The sequence below is a fragment of the Lolium perenne genome, chromosome 2 (genome assembly GCF_019359855.2).
Source record: "Lolium perenne isolate Kyuss_39 chromosome 2, Kyuss_2.0, whole genome shotgun sequence".
Classification (NCBI taxonomy): domain Eukaryota; kingdom Viridiplantae; phylum Streptophyta; class Magnoliopsida; order Poales; family Poaceae; genus Lolium; species Lolium perenne.
Window position 1 is genome coordinate 140570459 of NC_067245.2, and position 24260 is coordinate 140594718.

Sequence of the window (24260 nt, forward strand, 5' to 3'; positions counted from 1 at the left end):
ACAGGGGTAGCGTCTCCAAAGTTTAGCGTTGAACTGGGCTCAGCCCTTGCATATCTCCTTAGACAGGTACGTGAGTTTTGGCTGCTGGTTAATTAGATTAGTTGGGCTCCACGTTGTTAGGTTCGATGGGCTGGGTTAGTTTTAGGTTTTGCTTTTTTTTTCTGTTTTATAAACCATTTGAAGTTGCCAACTTTTATGAAATTTTGAGATGAGAATATTTTGAAGTTGAACTGCAATTTGAATTCAGGGAAGATCTCAAGCATTGCATACCAACATGGTAGGCTTGAGGAAAAATAAAAGACGAAAAGAATTAGAGGGAGCCTTTTATATTTTAATAGAAACCAAAATATTTGGTATTCAAATTTTTTTTTGTTAAACCTTATGTAGGTCAACCATTTGAGAAAGGGTGAAACCCATCTCAAGATCATATTAATAGCATTGATAAAAATATTTGAGAGGTAGGTTTAACAACCATAATAGATATTTTGGCATGACCAATTGAAAGATAGATCAAGTAGAGGGATAGGTTTGTCTTTCATATGCTTTGCATTTGTTGCTTTGCATGGTTGAATATTTATAGGATACTCCGCTAGGCTTTAATTGCCGGTATATGCAATAAAATTCAAGTTCATTCACACATGCATATATTATGGGGGAGTTTGTTCTAAATATTCAACTTGGGGTTGTTCGCTAAATTCCATATTTAAACCCTCTCAAAGAGATTGTCATCAATTACCAAAATGGGGAAGATTGAAAGAACATGTCCATTACCCCATGTGTGGTTTTGGTAATTGATGACAATCCCTATGGGCTAACGGTTGCATTGAGAATCAATCTTAGGTCAAGTCCATAGCCATGTATTGGACTCAAGGTTGCAAGATGGAGAAGACGGAGTACAATGATGAAGATGGTGTCGAAGAGAGACGAAGACGGTGTTGAAGATGAAGAGTGAAGACGACGTAGAAGATGAAGAGAGAAGACGGCGTTGAAGATGGATGAAGACGGTGGCATGCGTACAAGATCAAAGAAGACGGTGGCGTGTATGTTGGCGGAAGACGGTTGCACGTACAAGGTTGATGAGCTGAAAACGGAGCTTGCCGATTCGAGGGAAATGCGCAAGGTTAAGGTTTGTGCTCGATAGGATAGTGGATCACATCATAGGAGAGAGCTCAAACCTCGCATGCATTGCATCGTGTTTCTTGGTTGTTCTTGGTTCTTATCCATGAGATGAGTTAGAGCTTGTGTTCATCTCCATGACAAGCTCTAGCTCATCGGAAACAGATTCCGGTTGCATTGCATGTTGCACACGCAAGGGCGATGATTTTCCCGATATACCATATTGAGAGGTTACACCTCTATGACCATGAGAAAATCATCATCTACTCTTTTGCATGATTTCACCTTGTGAGAAGGTAGCTCTTGTTGTCCTCTTTCCAACAAAATTGGTTTCACCGCATTCGGAGTTGTCTAGCTCAAGTTATGGTTTTTCTAATTGCTGCATATTTAAAAAGAAAAAGAAAAATCATTTTGGGCCGGCCGGTACTACCGCTGTAAGTACCGGCCCAACTTCCGCTTCAGCCTTCCGAGCCCACTGGATACCAACCGGTACCAGGCCGGTATCGGGCCGGTAGTACCGTAACTCGTTTACGGTACCTGACCGGTACCGGTCCGGTACTACCGGCCCAAGCCTTTCTTCACCAAACAGCCACCCACCGCCAGATCCCGTAGTGGGCCGCCGCCATCAGTCCGGCCTGCCAGCCAGCCTGCCACGCGCCGGCTGCACGCACGCGCGCTACTCCTCGCGTGATCCGGCGCCTCGCTCCCGCCCGCATCGATCGATGTGATGACTCCCGCGCGGGACATCGCTCGGCTGACAGCCTCGCAAGCCACGCCATCTCCCGCTCGTAGCTGACCCCACGCGGAGCTGCTGCTGCCGCTGCATGCCTGGCCCCACCACTGCCGCTGCCATGCTTCCCGCCCGCGTTGCTGCATGCCATGCTGCTGCTCTGCGCATGCGCTGCCGTGCTGCTCCTCTGATTTCTCTCTCTCTCCCTGTTTTTCACTATTTTGCTCAGATTCGAACACAAGCGATAGTACCGCTCCGCAGAGCGGTACTACCGGTTTTGGGCTGTTTTTCAGTTGTTTTCTAAGAAGTTCGCGCGCGAGCGGTAGTACCGCTTCGACAAGCGGTAGTACCGCTTTGGGCGCGGATTTGACCGTTTTTCAGCCCCAACAGTCATATTTCTGGGCCCCCTATATATACCTCTCTTCCAGTGGCGGACCTTAGTTGAGGCAAAACAGGGCTGTGGCCCGCCCAGCGCAAAATATTTTTTGCCTATATGTTTGTAAAATCTAGCCTAATAATAAACATTTTTACAGATCTTTAGTGTATTGGTCCGCCCAAAAAATTTAGGCTAGTTCCGCCGCTGCTCTCTTCCACCTCCGACCCAAACTCTCCTTCCCCTCCATTCTCTCTCCTCCATAGTTGACCTTGAGTTGTTTGTTTCTCCTCTTGATCCCCCACTATTTCTTGCATATTTTTGGGGGAAAGGACAGAGGAGATCTAGATCTAGAGCTTCACCAATTGAATCCCTCTCCAAGTGAGGGGATCTTGCTAGATCTAGATCTTGGAGTTTCTTGGTGTTTCTCCACCTTTTGTTCTTCCTCCCTTATTCCCCCAATAGCTTTTCTAGCTTTGTTGGAATTTGGGAGAGAAGAACTTGGGCATCTTAGTGGTGTTCTTAGCCATTGCATTAGGTGCATCGGTTTGGGTTCTCTCCGGGGTTTTGATCTCGTAGAGTGAGTGTTTGACCTTAGTGGTGTTCTTGCCTTAGTGGCCATGTAGCCTTAGTGGCCTTATCATCTTTGTGGCTTGGTGGCCTTTGGTGGCGTTGTTTCCTTTGTGGAGTGTGTTAGCCTCTTGTGGCGCATTAGTATCTTGGTGGCTTGGTGGTGTGTTGTAGCCTCTTGTGGCCGTGTACTTGAGAGCCTCCGTGTTGTGGAGTTGCCTCAAGCGTGACACTTGGGTGTTTGCCCAAGCTTGTACGGGTTCGGTGACCACCCTCAAGGGTCCCTTAGTGGATCGAGACCTTTCCTTTCGTGGAAAGGCTCGAGGAGAATACGGTGGCCCTAGTGGCTCATTGGAGTGCCTTGTGCCTCCACACCGCTCCAGACGGAGACGTAGCACCTTTGTGTGTGAACTTCGGGATACATCATCGTCTCCTCGTGCACCAGTTACTTCTCAACCCGAGCTCCTTTACCTATGCGCTTTACCTTGTTGTATCTATCTTGCTTGATGTGCTATACCTAGCTTGTTATCACATTGTGCTCATCATGCTAGCATAGGTTGTTGGTGCTCTTAGGCAAACCCCTAGTTGATAGGCTTTGAGCTAAACTAGTAAACACATGTGTAGTTTTATTCCGCCTAGTTTAGCTCTCAAGTAGAAGTTTTTATACACCGCCTATTCACCCCCCCTCTAGGCGACGTCCTAGAACATTCAATTGGTATCAGAGCTAGGGCTCTCTTATCTTGTTGGGCTTCACCGCCTAGAGAGTATGACGTCAGCTAGAGGATTAGTGCACATTTCCACCTTTACATTTGATGGCACTAATTATGATTCTTGGAAATTCTACATGCTTGATTATTTTAGGGGCATGCACCCACTTGTGGAGCAAATTCTTGATATGGGTTTTTCACCTCCTAAGGATCCACAAAATCCAAATTTTGAGGAGAATAAAAACTCTTATCTAGATGCTCAAGCTACTAAAGTGCTTTGTCATGTTGTGAGTCATGTAGTGATTTCCTCCATCGCGCCTTTCTGGAGTGCTCATGAGTTTTGGACAAAGCTTCGAGATACATATGGTGGATCCAAGACCATTGAGGATGATCACACTCCTTCCACTTCACCAATGTGTGGTAAGACACAAGGTAATGGTATAGTGAGTGGTGATGAATGTTGCATTGTTGATTGTGAGCTTTCTCTTGATGATTCTTCATCCCTATCCCATTGCAATGTATCATCTTTGGACTTTAACACTTGTAGCACTATAAATGCTTTACATGCTAGTATTGATAGTCCTTGCATATTTTCATTCCATGATGATATGCTTCTCTTGTCTTGTTGCCATAATGAAGATACTTTGCTTTCCACTAGTATTTGTGTGACTAGCAATGTAGAGGAAACTGAAGATTCTATGGGCCAAGATAAGATCTTGGATGGAGCTTCAAGTAGTTCATCTTCTTCATCATCGGATGGTTCCTACACTTGCCTTATGGCTAAGGCTTCTAAGGTATCTCCTTCCTTGGAATCCTATCTATCTAGTGATGATGAGGATGATGATATAGAAGGACTTAATGTTGCTTCCTTAAACATAATGGGAGAGTCGGTTTTTCATGCTCTTCATAAGAAGATATTTTCTTGTTCTAACTTCATGAAAATCTTCGATTTTGCCATTGAGAGCACAAAACGTATTGATAAAATGGAAGGGCATGAGCGCAAGTATGCAAACGAGATTGCAACTCTTAGTGAAGCTCTTAAAGAACAACAAACAACCAATGAATCTCTTGAGGAGAACTTTACTCTAGTGCTATCTATGGTAGAGGAATCTCGTGATAGAGCTTTAGAGGTGGCACATGATTTTCGAATTAGAAATGCTGAGCTAGTAAGTGCTCGTGCTAAACTCCTTGAGGATTTTGAGCTTCTCAAAAGTAGCTCTAGGGCTATTGAGAGTGAGCTCATCAAACTCACCGAGTCACATGAGCAATTTAAGGCTCTCAACCTAATAGATCTTGCTAAGTTGCCTTCTCCTTGTGCTATAATTGATAATGCTTGTGCTACTAACTCTACCTCTTGTGAAGCCTCCATCTTGAAGGAGATGAGCTAAGGGCTCAACTTAATTTGCTAACAAGCAATTATGAGAAATTGGAAGAAAATTATGGAAAGCTTTCTAGCTCCCATGATGATCTTCTAGTTTCTCATGATTTGCTAAAGTTAGCTCATGAGGCTATCATGTCAAAGGTAAAATCTTGTGAGCCTCATGTGAGTACTAGCACTACCTCTCAAAATTCTATTTTGCCATGTGCTAGTGCTTTTAGTTCACCCACTCATGCTATTGACTTATCTTGTGGTGAACTACCTTATATGCCTTGTTCTACAATTCCATGTGCTAGTGCTAGTAATTCACCCACCCATGCTATTGCTATATCTTGTGATGAATTACATACCTTGCCTTGTTTCTCTAACAATGAAGCTTCCACTTCCTCTAGTACTTGTGTTGTTACTAATCATGTAGGGGAAATGGAAGAGCTCGAGGCCCAAGTCACTTCTTTGAAGAAGGACTTGGTAAAGGGTCATGAAGGGAAGCAATTCCCCAATGACAAGAGTGGACTTGGATTCAACTCCAACAACAAGAAAAAGTCCACCACGCACAAGCGGAAGAAGGGCCAAGGGCATGTGAAGGACCCCGCCAAGATTGTGTGCTTCAAGTGCAAGATTGAAGGGCATCATCTTAGATTGTGCCCCTTGAAGAAGAAGCCACTTGGTGTGAAGAAACAAGGGAAGCGGTCTCAAGATGGAGCTCATGGTCTTCCTCAAGGCCAAGCTCAAGGTCTTCCTCGACTTGAAGAAAGGCCGCTACCCAAGAAGGATCAAGCTAAGGCTCCCGTAGTGGAGAAATCAAGTGAGAAGAAGGAGAAGAGAAGAACATGCTACATATGCCGTGAGAAGGGCCACATCTCCTCCTTTTGCACTAGTGGTAAATCATCCAACCCTATCTTAATCGGTGGTGCTTATTCTCTTTGAAAGGATAAGGTTAGAAATGTGTTTGCCAAATATATGGGCACTCAATGTGGTTTCTCAAAAAAAACCATTTGGGTTGCCAAGCCTATTGTGACTAACTTATTAGGACCCAACTTGGTTGGGGACCAACAAGCCAAAATTTGATCAATAGGTACAAGTGGAGGGCATGGAGGCTTGACTAGTTCATGAAGACTTAGGGGATCTTCATCATTCTTATTTCCACAAGTCAAGTTGTATCCCTTTCATCCTTTACCCATGCTCCTCCTTGCGGTAACAAGTCCTCAACTCCTTTACATTGAAAGTTACTCGCTCCCTTTTTACATGTGTTGGTTTTGTACCTTGCATGTGATTGTGTATGTTGTGCTTCCTACTTGCTTATCTTGTTTTCATGCTTATATATGTTGGGTGGCACATCATGTACAATTGTTCTTTGTTGAGCCTATTGCATCTTATTGATATCTTAGTTGTTCGCTCATGTGAGAAATTAATGGACTATCCCTTTTTTGGGGTGTGATATACTTTGTGCATTTCACAATCCTAAAATGTGCGACATGATGAATTAAAATTCTATAATGTCCATTAATTATCTCACTTGGTTCTTATTTTCCTCTTGCACGAAAAATATCTTTATCACATTATGGGGGAGTATTATGCTTTGTGCATCTTACAAGCCTAGAAAATGTGAACACTTGAGGTTGTGTCACATAGAATTGATATTTTAGATTATCTTGTTCCTATGTGACATGTTTGCTCAAACAAATCCCACTTTACCATATGCTTTGTTTATTATGAAGATAATCCTGGACATACTCACAAACTACCATATGGATATTTCCTAAATACCACTTGTCCTTGGACAATTGGTAATAAATTGTGTGGTATTGTTCCGGATCATCCTCACACTTGGCTCATGTGCTCAATTGCTTCATTTCTTGCCAAGAATTTGTCCTTGTGGGTTAGACTCCCATATGTCTTCCTCGCTTCTTTTGGATCTCCTTATTTCACTTGAACCTTGTTGGTGTTTTGATAAACATGGTTGAGCAATAATCCCGCATTTGTGCATTTTGTATTCAAATGCAAAATTCTAAATGGTGCACTAATTTTGGGGGAGCTCTCCTATGTTTGCTAGAACACTCCCTTGTTTCAAGAATTTGACCTTGGAAGACAAACCTTTTCTTTTCGGTACTTTTGTGCCATCATGAAAAGCGTTGAGGGTTTGGTTTATTTGGAACCTTGCTTTCTTTGGGAGTTGTTTATCTCATTACTTTCTATTTGGTTTAGATTCTTAATATGAGATAAGTCCTTGAGGATGCTTGTTTTGGATATCTTGCTCTATCTCTCTTGTACCTATCTTGTGTGTGCATGTTTCTTTGTGGATAAACGTCTTCGTGATGTTGTCCACTTAGAGAAACCTATACACATAAGAGATGGTGCATATCTTTTGATATCCCTCTTTGTTGGAGTCCATTCCTTTATTCTTATTTGACTTGTTAATGACTCCACAAAGATCTTGGTCATGAGTGCTTGTTTTATCCTACTTGCATCTTCACGCACTCATACTTGTTTTTGGCACAAGCTCCGTTTTTACTTGCCTCTAATTAAGCTTGTGTTTATTTTTGGGTCATTAGATTGCTTGCTTCATTTGTCGAAGCTTTCTCACCTTCTTATTCTCTTGCAATTTTTTATCCTCAATATAGTTGGATTTCCTCCCGGTATTCGTCATTGGATATGTGCATTTGATTTCACTCACAATTATGAGAAATGCACAACTTATGGAGGAACGCTCACTATATTGGCCTTCTAAACCTTTCGTCCATTTTGGCAATCGATGCAAATGGGGGAGAAGTTTGGAGGGTTTAAGGGAATTTGCTTTTGATTGGTTCTTAAGCATTTGCCTTTCATATGCTTTGCATTTGTTGCTTTGCATGGTTGAATATTTATAGGATACTCCGCTAGGCTTTAATTGCCGGTATATGCAATGAAATTCAAGTTCATTCACACATGCATATATTATTGGGGAGTTTGTTCTAAATATTCAACTTCGGGTTGTTCGCTAAATTCCATATTTAAAACCTCTCAAAGAGATTGTCATCAATGACCAAAATGGGGGAGATTGAAAGAACATCTCCATTACCCCATGTGTGGTTTTGGTAATTGATGACAATCCCTATGGGCTAACGGTTGCATTGAGAATCAATCTTAGGTCAAGTCCATAGACATGTATTGGACTCAAGGTTGGAAGATGGAGAAGACGGAGTACAATGATGAAGACGGTGTTGAAGATGAAGAGTGAAGACGACGTAGAAGATGCAGAGAGAAGACGGCATTGAAGATGGATGAAGACGGTGGCGTGCGTACAAGATCAAAGAAGACGGTGGCGTGTATGTTGGCGGAAGACGGTTGCACGTACAAGGTTGATGAGGATGAAGACGGAGCTTGCCGATTAGACGGAAACGCGCAAGGTTAAGGTTTGTGCTCGATAGGATAGTGGATCGCTGATACGTCTCAAACGTATCTATAATTTCTTATGGTCCATGCTAATTTTATGATGATACTCACATGTTTTAACACACTTTACATCATTTATATGCATTTTCCGGAAGTAACCTATTAATGAGATGCCGAAGTGCCAGTTCCTGTTTTGTGCTGTTTTTTGGTTTCAGAAATACTACAAAGGAAACATTCTCGGAATTGGACGAAATCAACGCACAGGGTCCTATTTTCCACGGAAGGTTCTAGAGCACCGAAGAGGGACCAGAGGGGAGCCAAGGGGGACCCACCCCACATGGCGGCGCGGCCAAGGGGGGGCGCCCCCTAGTGTGTGGGTCCCCAGGACCCCTCCGAGGCTGCCCTTTCGCCTATAAAGTCTCTCCGTCGCGAAAACCCTAAAACAATAAGGCACGATACGAGAAAAGTTCCAGAGCCGCCGCCATCGCGAAGCCAAGATTCGGGGGACAGAAGTCTCTGTTCCGGCACGCCGCCGGGACGGGGAATTGCCCCCGGAATTTATCTCCATCGACACCACCACCATCTTCATCGCCGCTGCTCTCTCCTATGATGAGGAGGGAGTAGTTCTCCCTCGAGGCTAAGGGTTGTACCGGTAGCTATGTGGTTCATCTCTCTCTCTCATGTGATCTTTATGTGATCATGAGCATTGTATCACTATTAATGTATGTGCTACTCTAGTGATGTTATTAAAGTAGTCTATTCCTCCTCCATGATGTAATGTTGACAGTGTGTGCATCATGTAGTACTTGGCGTAGGTTATGATTGTAATCTCTTGTAGATTATGAAGTTAACTATTACTATGATAGTACTGATGCGATCTATTCCCCCTTTCATAGCTGATGGTGACAGTGTGCATGCTATGTTAGTACTCGGTCTAAATTGCAACGGTCTATTATGCACTCTAGAGGTTACTTAAATAAGAACTCCGAATGTTGTGGAGCTTGTTCACTCCGGCTTGAGGGAGCTCTTGTAGCCCTACACAATGAATGATGTTTGTTATCCAACAAGAGAGTGTAGAGTAGTTTTATTATGTGATCATTGTTGAGAGAGTCCACTAGTGAAAGTAGGATCCCTAGGCCTTGTTTCCAAACATCGAATCACCGTTTATTTACTGTTCCACTGCATGTTTACTCGCTGCAATATTTATTTCAGATTGTTATTACCACTCATATTCATCTATATCACTTGCATTTTACTATCTCTTCGCCGAACTAGTGCCTATACACCTGACAAGTGTATTAGGTGTGTTGGGGACACAAGAGACTTCTTGTATCGTAATTGCAGGGTTGCTTGAGAGGGATATCTTTGACCTCTACCTCCCTGAGTTCGATAAACCTTGGGTGATTCACTTAAGGGAAACTTGCTGCTGTTCTACAAACCTCTACTCTTGGAGGCCCAACACTGTCTACAAGAATAGAAGCGTGCGTAGACATCAAGCTATTTTCTGGCGCCGTTGCCGGGGAGGTAAGGTAAAAGGTATTCACATCCTCCGACTACTAAGCTATTTCCTAGCATTGTTGCCGGTGTGGGATTGCTCGAAGCTATTTCCTTTAGATCCTGCAATTGCATCTTTTTGTTTCTTGTTTTTATTTCACTAGTTAGGCTTAATGGAAAACAACAACAAAATTAGAGATCTTTATGAAATTTATCTTGAGTTAGGACATGAGGTGTTTGAAGAGAAAATTAAAAACCTATGGAACTTTATATGCATGCTAATGGCAATATTATTAGTATGAATGCTTTGAACACCATTGTTGCTAATGCTATGGAAAATTCTAAGCTTGGGGAAGCTGGTTTTGATGAGCATGATATTTTTAGTCCTCCAAGCATGGAGGAGAAAATTTTCTGTGATGATACTTTGCCTCCCATTTATGATGATTATAATGCTAGTGATATTTTGGTGCCACCTACTATGGAGTATAAAGTTTATTATGATTATACCATGCCTGCAATTCATGATGATTACAATGATGGTTGTGATAGTTTTACTCCCACTATTACTAATAAAATTGATCATACTTATGTGGAGAGTAATGATACTTTTATGCATGTGAATAAGAATGCTTTATGTGATAGTTATATTATTGAGTTTGTTCATGATGCTACTGAAATTTATTATGAGAGAGGGAAACATGTTTATATGCATCTTAATAATATTAAGTTTCCCATCTTTATGTTGAGAATCTTGAAGTTGCGCTTGTATTGCCTTCCTATGCTTGTTGCGTTATGCTTACATGACTTGTTTATTTACAAGATTCCTTTTCATAGGAAGTGGGTTAGACTTAAAAGTGTTTCTTATTTGCTTTTGATGCTCTCTTTTGTTTCAACTCTTACTTCTTGCGTGAGCATCATTAAAATTGCTGAGCCCATCTTAATGGCTATAAAGAAAGCACTTCTTGGGAGATAACCCATGTTTTTATTTTATTACAGCAATTTTGTTTTATATTTGAGTCTTGGAAGTTGTTACTACTGTAGCAACCTCTCCTTATCTTTATTTTATTGCATTGTTGTGCCAAGTAAAGTCTTTGATAGTAGGGTTGATACTAGATTTGGATTACTGCGCAGAAACAGATTTCTTACTGTCACGAAATTGAGCCGCCCCATCTGTAGGTAATTTAGAAAAATCTTCCAATTTACGTGAGTGATCCTCAGATATGTACGCAACTTTCATTCAATTTGAGCATTTTCATCTGAGGAAGTTAAGTGCCCCAGAAAAATTCGTCTTTACGGACTGTTCTGTTTTGACAGATTCTGCCTTTCATTTCGCATTGCCTGTTTTGCTATGTTTGATGGATTTCTTTGTTCCATAAACTTTCAGTAGCTTTGTGCAATGTCCAGAAGTGTTAAGAATGATTATGTCACCTCTGAATATGTGAATTTTCGATTATGCACGAACCCTCTAATGAGTTTGTTTTGAGTTTGGTGTGGAGGAAGTTTTCAAGGGTCAAGAGAGGAGGATGATACAATATGATCTAGAAGAGTGAAAAGTCTAAGCTTGGGGATGCCCTCGTGGTTCATCGCTGCATATTCTAAGAAGACTCAAGCATCTAAGCTTGGGGATGCCCAAGGCATCCCTTCTTCATCGACAACTTATCAGGTCACCTCTAGTGAAACTATATTTTATTCCATCACATCTTATGTGCTTTACTTGGAGCGTCTGTATGTTTTTATTTTTGTTTTTTATTTGAATAAAATCTGATCCTATCATGCTTGTGTGGGAGAGAGACACGCTCCGCTCATTCATATGAACACTGGTGTTCTTAGCTTTACTTTTAATGTTCATGGCGAAGGTTGAAACTGCTTCGTTCATCATTATTATGGTTGGAAACAGAAAATGCTTCATGTGGTAATTGATATAATGTCTTGAATAATTTGAAACTTGGCAATTGTTTTGCTCAAATAGATCATGTTTAAGCTCTTGCATCATGTACTTTGCACCCATTAATGAAGAACTACCATAGAGCTTGTTAAAATTTGGTTTGCATCATTGGCCTCTCTAGAGTCTAGATATTTTCTGGTGAGGTGTTTGAACACCAAGGAAGACAATGTAGAGTCTTATAATGCTTGCAATATGTTATTATGTAAGTTTTGTTGTACCGGTTCATACTTGTGTTTGCTTCAAACAACCTTGCTAGCCTAAGCCTTGTATTGAGAGGGAATACTTCTCGTGCATCCAAATCCTTGAGCCAAAAACTATGCCATTTGTGTCCACCATACCTACCTACTACATGGTATTTCTCTGCCATTCCAAAGTAAATTACTTGAGTGCTACCTTTAAAATTCCATTCTTTGTCTTTGCAATATATAGCTCATGGGAAAATAGCCTTAAAAACTATTGAGGTAAAGAATATGTAACTTATGTATCTTATTTCTTATAAGTTGCTTGTTGAGCGGTTACCATGTTTCTGGGGACGCCATCAACTATTACACCTTTGTTGAATATCATGTGAGTTGCTATGAATGTTCGTCTTGTCTGAAGTAAGGGTGATTTATCATGATCAAACGGTTTGAGTATGCATATTGTTAGAGAAGAACATTGGGCCGCTAACTAAAGCCATGAACCATGGTGGAAGTTTCAGTTTGGACACTAATCCTCAATCTCTTATGAGAATATTATCTGTTGTTGAATGCTTATGCATTAAAGAGGAGTCCATTATCTGTTTTCTATGTTGTCCCGGTATGGATGTCTAAGTTGAGAATAATCAAAAGCGAGAAATCCAATGCGAACTTTCTCCTTAGACCTTTGTACAGGCGGCATAGAGGTACCCCTTTGTGACACTTGGTTGAAACATATGTTATTCAATGATAATCCATGTAAATCCAAGCTAATTAGGACAAGGTGCGAGCACTAATGGTAATCTATGCATGAGGCTTGCAACTTATAGGATGTCTTATGCATAACACATATGCTTTATTACTACCGTTGACAAAATTATTTCTATGTTTTCAAAATAAAAGCTCTAGCACAAAAATAGTAATCCATGCTTCCCTCTGCGAAGGGCCTTTCTTTTACTTTATGTTGAGTCAGTTTACCTACTTCCTTCCATCTTAGAAGCAAACACTTGTGTCAACTGTGTGCATTGATTCTTACATGTTTACCTATTGCACTTGTTATATTGCTTTATGATGACAACTATCCATGAGATATACATGTTACAAGTTGAAAGCAATTGCTGAAACTTAATCATCCTTTGTGTTGCTTCAAAACCTTTGTACTAAGAATTTATTGCTTTATGAGTTAACTCTTGTGCAAGTCTTATTGATGCTTGTCTTGAAAGTACTATTCATGAAAAGTCTTTGTTATATGATTTAGTTGTTCACTCATTGTCTTTACCATTGCTTCAAATCGCTGCATTCATTTCATGTGTTTTACAATAGTATTGATCAAGATTATGATAGCATGTCACTTCAAAAATTATCTTTGTTATCGTTTACCTACTCGAGGGCGAGTAGGAACTAAGCTTGGGGATGCTTGATACGTCTCAAACGTATCTATAATTTCTTATGTTCCATGCTACTTTTATGATGATACTCACATGTTTTATACACACTTTACATCATTTATATGCATTTTCCGGAACTAACCTATTAACGAGATGCCGAAGTGCCAGTTCCTGTTTTGTGTTGTTTTTGGTTTCAGAAATCCTACAAAGGAAATATTCTCGGAATTGGACGAAATCAACGCACATGGTCCTATTTTCCACGGAAGGTTCCAGAGCACCGAAGAGGGACCAGAGGGGAGCCAAGGGGGCCCCACCCCACATGGCGGCGCGGCCAAGGGGGGGCGCGCCCCCCTATTGTGTGGGTCCCCCAGGACCCCTCCGAGGCTGCCCTTCCGCCTATAAAGTCTCTCCGTCGCGATAACCATAAAACAATAAGCCACGATACGAGAAAAGTTCCAGAGCCGCCGCCATCACGAAGCCAAGATTCGGGGGACAGAAGTCTCTGTTCCGGCATGCCACCGGGACGGGGAATCGCCCACGGAAGGCATCTCCATCGACACCACCGCCATCTTCATCGCCGCTGCTGTCTCCTATGATGAGGAGGGAGTAGTTCTCCCTCGAGGCTAAGGGCTGTACCGGTAGCTATGTGGTTCATCTCTCTCTCATGTGATCTTTATGTGATCATGAGCATTGTATCACTATTAATCTATGTGCTACTCTAGTGATGTTATTAAAGTAGTCTATTCCTCCTCCATGATGTAATGTTGACAGTGTGTGCATCATGTATTACTTGGCGTAGGTTATGATTGTAATCTCTTGTAGATTATGAAGTTAACTATTACTATGATAGTACTGATGCGATCTATTCCCCCTTTCATAGCTGATGGTGACAGTGTGCATGCTATGTTAGTACTCGGTCTAAATTGCAACGGTCTATTATGCACTCTAGAGGTTACTTAAATATGAACTCCAAATGTTGTGGAGCTTGTTCACTCCGGCTTGAGGGAGCTCTTGTAGCCCTACGCAATGAATGGTGTTTGTTATCCAACAAGAGAGTGTAGAGTAGTTTTATTATGTGATCATTGTTGAGAGTGTCCACTAGTGAAAGTAGGATCCCTAGGCCTTGTTTCCAAACATCGAATCACTGTTTATTTACTGTTCCACTGCATGTTTACTCGCTGCCATATTTATTTCAGATTGTTATTACCACTCATATTCATCTATATCACTTGCATTTTACTATCTCTTCGCCGAACTAGTGCACCTATACATCTGACAAGTGTATTAGGTGTGTTGGGGACACAAGAGACTTCTTGTACCGTAATTGCAGGGTTGCTTGAGAGGGATATCTTTGACCTCTACCTCCCTGAGTTCGATAAACCTTGGGTGATTCACTTAAGGGAAACTTGCTGCTGTTCTACAAACCTCTGCTCTTGGAGGCCTAACACTGTCTACAGGAATATAAGCGAGCGTAGACATCAATCGCATCATCGGAGAGAGCTCAAACCTCGCATGCATTGCATCATGTTTCTTGGTTGTTCTTGGTTCTTATCCATGAGATGAGTTAGAGCTTGTGTTCATCTCCATGACAAGCTCTAGCTCATCGAAAACGGATTCCGGTTGCATTGCATGTTGCACACGCAAGGGTGATGATTTTCCCGATATACCATATTGAGAGGGTACACCTCTATGACCATGAGAAAATCATCATCTACTCTTTTGCATGATTTCACCTTGTGAGAAGGTAGCTCTTGTTGTCCTCTTTCCAACAAAATTGGTTTCACCGCATTCGAAGTTGTCTAGCTCAAGTTATGGTTTTTCTAGTTGCTGCATATTGAAAAAGAAAAAGAAAAATCATTTTGGGCCGGCCGGTACTACCACTGTAAGTACCGGCCCAACTTCCGCTTCAGCCTTCCGAGCCCATTGGATACCAACCGGTATCAGGCCGGTATCGGGCCGGTAGTACCGTAACTCGTTTACGGTACCTGACCGGTACCGGGCCGGTACTACCGGCCCAAGCCTTTCTTCACCAAACAGCCACCCACCGCCAGATCCCGTAGTCGGCCGCCGCCATCAGTTCGGCCCGCCAGCCTACCTACCCCGCGCCGCCTGCACGCACGCGCGCTGCTCCTCGCGCGATCCCGCGCCTCGCTCCCGCCCGCATCGATCGATGCGTTGACTCCCGCGCGGGACATCGCTTGTCCGACATCCTCGCAAGCCACGCCATCTCCCGCTCGTAGCTGACCCCACGCGGAGCTGCTGATGCCGCTGCATGCCTGGCCCCACCTCTGCCGCTGTCATGCTTCCCGCCCGCGCTGCTGCATGCCCTGCTGCTGCTCTGCGCATGCGCTGCCGTGGTGCTCCGCTGCTTTCTCTCTCTCTCTCTATTTTTCACTGTTTTGCTCAGATTCGAACACAAGCGGTAGTACCGCTCCGCAGAGCGGTACAACCGGTTTTGGGCCATTTTTCAGCTGTTTTCTGAGCAGTTCGCGCACAAGCGGTAGTACCGCTTTGACAAGCGGTAGTACCGCTTTCGGCGCGGATCTGACCGTTTTTCAGCCCCAACAGTCATATTTCTGAGCCCCCTATATATACCTCTCTTGCACCTCCGACCCAAACTCTCCTTCCCCTCCATTCTCTCTCCTCCATTGTTGACCTTGAGTTGTATCTTCCTCCTCTTGATCCCCCCACTACTTCTTGCATATTTTTGGGGGAAAGGAGAGAGGAGATCTAGATCTAGAGCTTCACCAATTGAATCCCTGATCTTGCTAGATCTAGATCTTGGAGTTTCTTGGTGTTTCTCCACTTTTTGTTCTTCCTCCCTTATTCCCCCAATAGCTTTTCTAGCGTTGTTGGAATTTGGGAGAGAAGAACTTGGGCATCTTAGTGGTGTTCTTAGCCATTGCATTACGTGCATCGGTTTGGGTTCTCTCCGGGGTTTCGATCTCGTAGAGTGAGTGTTTGACCTTAGTGGTGTTCTTGCCTTAGTGGCCGTGTAGCCTTAGTGGCCTTATCATCTTTGTGGCTTGGTGCCCTTTGGTGGCGTTGTTTCCTTTGTGGAGTGTGTTAGCCTCCTGTGGCGCATTAGTAGCTTTGTGCCTTGGTGGTGTGTTGTAGCCTCTTGTGGCCATGTACTTGAGAGCCTCCGTGTTGTGGAGTTGCCTCAAGCGTGATACTTGGGTGTTTTCCCAAGCTTGTACGGGTTTGGTGACCACCCTCAAGTGACCCTTAGTGGATCGAGGCCTTTCCTTTGGTGGAAAGGCTCGAGGAGAATACGGTGGCCCTAGTGGGTCATTGGAGTGCCTTGTGCCTCCACACCGCTCCAGACGGAGACGTAGCACCTTTGTGTGTGAACTTCGGGATACATCGTCGTCTCCTCGTGTACCGGTTACTTCTCAACCCGAGCTCCTTTACCTATGCGCTTTACCTTGTTATATCTATCTTGCTTGATGTGCTATACCTAGCTTGTTATCACATTGTGCTCATCATGCTAGCATAGGTTGTTGGTGCTCTTAGGCAAACGCCTAGTTGATAGGCTTTGAGCTAAACTAGTAAACACATGTGTAGTTTTATTCCGCCTAGTTTAGCTCTCAAGTAGAAGTTTTTATACACCGCCTATTCACCCCCTCTAGGTGACGTCCTAGAACATTCAGATGGTATGATAAGAATGCAAGAAAAGTAAAAAGGACTAAGGTGTTACTCTTGGGATGTTACAAACGCCCCCCTTGAAGGAATCGCGCCCGGAGATTCTCATGAAGAAGAGAAAAAGGACAGGTACTCGAACGGAGCTGATCTTCCTGCTCCCAAGTTGCTTCTTTATCAGAATGGTGCGACCACTGCACCTTGAGGAACTTGACAGAGTTGTTGCGAGTTCGACGTTCAGCTTCATCAAGAATCCGATCGGGATGCTCTTTGTAGGAGAGGTCTTCTTGGAGGTCGATGGACTCGTGATCAACTGCACGGCCCGGATCTTTGAAGCACTTCTTGAGCTGTGACACGTGGAAGACACCGTGTACTTTGGAGAGCTTCTCAGGAAGTTCAAGGACGTAAGCGACTTCACCACGCTTTGCTAGAACCTTGAAGGGACCAATGTATCTTTGCGCCAGCTTGCCTTTGATACCGAAGCGATGAGTGACCCTCATAGGAGTAACACGAAGGTAGGCTTGATCACCAGGATGATATAACATATCACGGTGCTTGCTATCATGATAGCTTTTCTGCCGAGATTGTGCTATCTTGAGATTGTCACGAATGTTTCACACCTTTTCTTCAGCCTCGTTGATGACATCGGGGCCAAAGATTTGCCTTTCACCAGTTTTAGACCAGTTCAGAGGTGTTCTGCATTTGTGACCATAGAGAGCTTCGAAGGGTGCCATGCCCAAACTGGCTTGATAGCTGTTGTTGTAAGAGAACTCGGCGAAAGGAAGGCATTCTTCCCATTTCATGCCGAAGGAGATAACATAGGCATGAAATATGTCCTCGAGAATCTGATTGACTCTTTCGACTTGCCCACTCATTTACGGATGGTAAGTTGTGCTGAAGAGCAGATTAGTTCCCATAGCTTTCTGAAAGCTTGCCCAAAACTTGCAAGTGAAGATGCTTCCGCGATCAGAGCTTATTTCCAAAGGAACACCATGAAGAGAAACAATCTTTGCAGTGTAGAGCTCAGCCAACTGACTAGAAGATATTGTTTCTTTGACAGGAAGGAAGTGAGCAACCTTGGAAAGACGGTCGATCACCACGAAGATAGCATCATTGCCTTTTCGAGACTTTGGAAAACCAATCACAAAGTCCATCTTGATCTTATCCCATTTCCACTCAGGAATTTTCAGGGGTTGGAGGACACCGGAAGGTCTCTGATGTTCTGTTTTGACACGGATACAGACATCACATTCTGAGACATAGCGAGCAACATCCCTTTTCATCCTAGTCCACCAATAGGTAGACTTGATATCGAGATACATCTTTGTGCTGCCAGGATGGATAGAAAGAGGAGTGTCATGAGCTTCTTTGAGAATGAGATTTCTCAGGTCTGGATCATTTGGAACAACAAAACGACCTTGGAAGAAGAGAGTTCCTTGATTATCGAGAGAGAAAGACTTGTACTTGGGCTTGTGCATATTCTCTTTGATATTCTTGCTGCAAATATCTCGCAACTGTCCTTTTCGGATCTTATCTTCAAGAGTTTGCGTGATCACCAAGTTTGCAAGGTAGCCTTGGGGAACAAGTTCAAGATTCAATTTCCTGAATTCTTCATAAAAAAGCAGGGGTTTTGTATAGGCTTGATCTTTGTTTTTCTCTTGTTACCTGAGAGTTTCTCACTCTCTTTGTAATCTATATACTTATGTTGTTTTATTTATATTAATAAAAATTGCAGTGGGTTAACCCCACTGTTTTACCCTCAAAAAAAAAGAAGGTTGACTTTCCTGAATCATGAGGTTGTTGCAATAGGACTTGCGACAAAGGGTGTCAGCCATGACATTAGCTTTGCCTGGAGTGTAGCTGATAGGCAGATCAAAATCCTTAATGGTTTCCATCCATCTCGTTTGACGGAGGTTCAAGTTGGGTTGTGTGAAGATGTATTTGATACTCTTGTGGTCGGTGAAGATCTCACATTTGTTGTCCAACAAGTATTGGCGCCATGTTATTAAAGCATGTAACACGGCTGCAAGCTCAAGATCATGTGTGGAATAGTTGAGTTCATGCTTTTTTAACTAACAAGAAGCATACGCCACAACTTGACGTTCTTGCATGAGGATAGCACCTAGTCCATGAAGAGAGGCATCACAGAATATCTGGAAAGGTTTAGAAGTATCTGGAAGAACAAGGACAGGCACTACAAGAAAACTCCCCATTATGCAACGTATAACTTGCAACGAACTAGATATACGTTGCAAGATTTATATGTAGATACGCATACAAGGGTTGCAGGCTACATCCATTCTTCGGTATTAGGATCAACAAAACACCGACAAAAAAAACAATTAGCGCTAAATCATACAGATGCTCCCGCCTCCGAAACACAATCCAAATTTTTGTGCGCGGCCTGGATGAAAATTTCAGCCCCCCGCGCGATCTACCTAGACGTAGGTGAAAAATATCATCGTTCTATAGGCCCACCAATGAGGCACTCGTTCTTATCTAATCCCCACTATCATTTTTCGTCTCAGCAGTTCTTCCTCCCCACCTTCCCGATCTTGGATCCCCACCGTTTCGACCTCCCATCGCCGGTGTCCTCCACCCCTTTATATCGCAGATCTGACCTCGTCGCAATCTCCTACGCCAGCTACCCACAGTCTTGTGCCGTAGCAATCTGAAACACAAACTCCACTTTAACCTAGGCCGGATCCGTCAATGTAGGAGGTCCGACGGCCAATGGGTCCTCTCCGGCCACCTTGCTCGAGTTCTCCACCACCGTATCCAGGTACATGACTTGGCGTCATGATCTAGCAGCGCGAGCATAAAGTCTCGCATCACACCCCATGGTCGAGATCTAAATCTCTATCTCGCTTGATTATTACCATGCCAGAGCCGCTCTATGCGTATGTGAAAGGGGTCAATGTCCGTGGATGGCTACTCCATTGACATGTTTCAACCTTTCTTCTGTCTAACCTGTGTAATTTCTTCTGTATTTCCAGATTGATTCCCTTTTTTTGCCTCCTTTAGAATTGCTGAATAGAGGAAACACACAAGATGGAACCTAGATGATGCGTCAAGGATGAGCCTGCAATCATGTCTGGCTGCAATCGTGTCTGGTGAGTAACCTTCTATGCTCATCTTATACCTTATCACTACGTTTTTCTTTATTCTTATATTTTGTCTGTTTTCAGTGAACCTGTTTGGTGTTTGCCAAGACGAGATTTCACGGCTGGTAATCAATAGTGTGGCATTATCTGCTGGGTGAGGCCCCGCAAGTTGCAATCATTCTCTGCTTTTGCTGCATGTGGCCGATGTCACGAATAAGCACTTGAGCAGTGTCAAGGGGTGCTCTCTGCTGAAACAATGGTTTCTCCATGTCCTGTTTTCTCAGTCTGTATCTTGTGATCAGACTAGTAGTAGGGCTGCCTGTATCTAGTATGTATGATAAGAGGTAATTTATATTTGTTTTCTATGGCTCATTCGTTCACGTGGTGCTAACCTACAACTTGGATTAGAGTAGTGCCTAGATAGATCAATGTTAAAACTTAATTTGCTCGCATATGTGCGTTGTGGTTGCGATATGAATTGCTTGTAGATTGGATTTGTAGGTCTGGAGTCAGGGCAGAGCTGCAGAGCGCCCATCCTCATGTAATTAAAATGGAGCCAGGACCTGATGAAGGTACACGCATGCTCCTTTATAGATACCACACAACAGTAAATCTTTTCATCTATGTTGATTTAGTTGCATTATTGCTTCATATTAAGTAACCGTCTACGAGAAGTAAAATCTAATATTATAATGCCAGCTTATTTATCCTGACACACTTGTTCTATCTATCTTATCAAAATGCTCTAGGTGGATAATAAACATGTTAGCTGTAATTTATGATGTTTATCACTGAATATGTGTTTGTTGTGGTAATTCTTTCTAGTTATGAAGAATTTATTTTTCCTTGATATTTTAATCAGCACTTAGATCCGATTATTTGAGAGTAGGAGCAGTTAATAATAATCACATTGCAAGAGTGCAGATAAACATACGCTCTAGGTACAAATTCGTCATGAATCTCTACCTGGAATGCATCTAATAATGTATTGTAATTTTTTGTACTAATAGTCCTACATTCCTTGCATTGCTTTGTATCTTCAGGACGTTATATGAATGGAGGGGAGACTTGGTGATGAAAACGAGTAGTTCTGCATCTGAAATTCTGATAAATGTTTCATTCTGGAAGTTAATACCATTGGACCAGAGTATTGATCAGTTTGTATCCATTCCCTTGGCTCTCTGTTTTGTGCAACTACTTGCAGAATTACCTCTAGCCTATTGCCAGATTGATACTGGAATATGTATTTTGTTTTTTGCAGGCCCATAAGATCAGTAAGGGGACATACCATATTCAGATATCAGCTTTGAAGCTATCTAAAGGAAATATATTTGTAGAAATATATGTATAGGAGTAGTTAGAGAAATATTTTGAATAAAGATTGTACACTTTGTGCCTGTCGGATAATTTTCATGTATTTCTGATACTGATTCAAATAGTATACGTAGAATTGTTTGTTCATGGAGTGCAATTCTATTTTGTGATTTTTGTGTATTGTGGTATGCCTCTTCTATGTTATATTCTCTCATGACGAGGAAAAAGGATTCAAGAGCTCAAACAATGCACTCGATAAAATAATATCTATTTAGACAAAAAATCATATTATATTTACTAAAGGTTCACCCCATATGTTGTCTAGCAACGCATATATCTATTGCTTGAATTTTGTTGTTAATTTGTAACGCTTTATTGATTGGTTACCAACGGAGCTATATGCGTTGCATTGTACCCTTGCAACACCCAAAAACGCAATGCATTTTTATCCGTTGGTATAAGCACTAGCAACGCCAATATGAACATTTAGATACAGATACATGCGTTGCTGTAGGAGGGGTCCTCTTGTAGTGAGGTGTGGAAGTGAGCTTCTGCTTGAGGATATCAAAGCTTTCTTGACATTGAGGAGACCAAAGGAACTTCTTGTCTTTCTTGAGGAGATATGTAAGAGGCTTGGCGATCTTGGAGAAATTTTCAACAAAGCGGCGGCAGTAATTTTCCAAACCGAGGAAACTTCTCACTTGCTTGACATTCTTCGGAGGAAGCCATTCAACGATTGCCTTGACGGTTTCAGGATTGACAGCAATGCCTTTTCCCAAAATGACATGGCCAAGATAGACGACTTGAGGAAGCCAAAATTCACACTTGGAGAACTGGGCATAGAGACGGTGTTCACGAAGCTTCATGAGGATGAGCCGAAGATGCTCTTCATGCTCCTCATTGGACTTGGAGAGACAAGGATATCATCGAGATAGACTACCACAAACTTGTCGAGGTACTCCATGAAAATGTAGTTCATCAACCGAGAGAAAGTGGCAGGAGCATTAGTGAGGTCAAAGGACATGACGGTGTATTCGTAGAGACCATAACGAGTTTTGAAGGCTGTCTTGGGTACATCCTCCTTGCGGATTTTGATTTGGTGATAGCCACTTCTCAAATCCATCTTAGAGAACACAATTGCACCCGCAAGCTGATCAAAGAGCTCATTGATGCGAGGAAGAGGATATGTATTCTTGATCGTTTTCTCATTGAGAGGGCGATAGTCAACCACCAATCGATCAGTTTTATCCTTTTTCTTCACGAAGATGGTAGGACATCCCCATGGAGAAGTGCTTGGCTGAATGAAACCAAGTTTTTGCAACTCGTCAAGCTGCTTCTTGAGTTCAGCCAACTCATTGGGACCCATTTTGTATGGCCGCTTTGAGATAGGAGTTGTTCCAGGCTCTAGTTAGATGAAGAACTCAACAGCCCTGTAAGGTGGCATACCTGGAAGTTATCCAGGAAAGACGTCAGGAAAGTCGTAAACCACCGGTATAGACTCAAGCTCCGGAAGAGAACTAGGATTCAAAGCAAAGAGCTGAACGGAAGGTGTTTGAGAAGGTGTATAGGTCAAGGATCCTGTCGCCGTAGGAAGAGAAACTGAATGCTTAGCGCAATCAATGACAACTTTGTTGGCCTTCAACCAATCCATGCCAAGAATGACATCGATACCAGAAGATCTTAGCTCGACGAGGGACGCAAGGAACACATGGTTTCCAATCTAAATTTGATTTCCATGACTTATTCTTAGCGCAGCCAACATTCCTCCGGGAGAAACAATCGTGAAAGATTTGGACAAGTACTCAACCGGTAACTCATGCTTTTGAGAGAACGGAAGCGACACAAAGGAAAGTGAAGCTCCCGTATCAAACAGAACTTTTGTAGGAATAGAGTTAACAAGAAAAGTACCAAGCACGACGTCGGTAGCTTGTTCAGCTTGCTGAACGTTGAGGTTGTTGATGTGAGCAGCTCTCAGACCTTGCCTGGTGTTGTTGTTGTTGAAGGCATGGCCCTGAACTGGTGCACAAACCATCACATTTGTCGAAGTAGAGCGAGGTGGTGGTGGAGGAAGCTTCTGAGGGCAAAAGGTAGAGATGTGCCCTGCCTGACCACACTTGTAGCATGTGGGGTCGGCTCGTGGACCCATCGGCCTTGGTCCACCATAAGAGGCCTTGGTGGAGCTTGGTAGGTCCTCTACTGTAGCTGTGGGGTGGGAGAGCGGGGAGCATACCCAGCGTTTGCTGCGCGGGGAGCATACCCAGCTTGGGCAGCTTGTCTTGGCGGTGCGGGATAAGGAACCCACAACCTTCCATGAGCCTCAGAAGCGTGGGATGATGGAGTATACGGTAGTTCCATGAGAATAACGAAAAGAAAACAGGCTCCGGAACTTGGAAGTGGTCAAGATATCAATGGATCAACAGAGAGAAAGCACATTAGCATGAAAATACCAACATGTCAGAGGAATAGATTATATGTGGAGATTGACAAAGGATGATAATGAAGCAACCATAGTACAGAAAATTTTCAAAACACTTTTCCCTATGGCCCTATGGTTTCCCACAGACACGTCCAAGCCTAGGTGAAACAAGATAAGAATAGAGTAAAACCGTTGCACGTCCTTACCAGAGGGATGGTGGGTGGGGTAAGAAATAAAAGCAGAATTCCTACTCTCGCGCACAATTTTTCCTATGTAGCTACTAAAGTATGAGTTTCTAGACACAACTTCGTCCGCTGCAAAGGGGCTCCTAAAGGCAGTCCTACTCTGATACCAAGTCTGTAAGCCCCAGGAGTAGGAAAACCCAGAGCGCGCAGGTAAGAGGGGTTTATGTGCATGAGGTCACTACAAAGGACCGTGAGGTCGCCTCGCATTCCCAAGCTTATGGGTAGGCCAAGCAACAGCTCAACACGCCCATGCACACAACACCCACCTCAAAGGCTCACATTAGGCTTTC

General features: G+C 43.0%; 1 protein-coding gene and 1 long non-coding RNA gene across 2 annotated transcripts; one reads left to right on the forward strand and one right to left on the reverse strand.

Annotated features, from left to right (window-relative positions):
* Nucleotides 1–16959: 16959 nt before the first annotated feature.
* On the reverse strand, nt 16960–17391 carry LOC139835612 (uncharacterized). The gene has a single exon (XM_071825472.1). The coding sequence runs from the start codon at nt 17389–17391 to the stop codon at nt 16960–16962; it is 432 nt and encodes a 143-aa protein (XP_071681573.1).
* A 2019-nt stretch (nt 17392–19410) lies between these two features.
* Nucleotides 19411–21455, forward strand: LOC139835214 (uncharacterized). The gene is made up of 3 exons (XR_011750974.1): nt 19411–20004; nt 20080–20936; nt 21039–21455. It is a non-coding gene; the product is annotated as an uncharacterized lncRNA (long non-coding RNA).
* The last annotated feature ends 2805 nt before the right edge of the window (nt 21456–24260 follow it).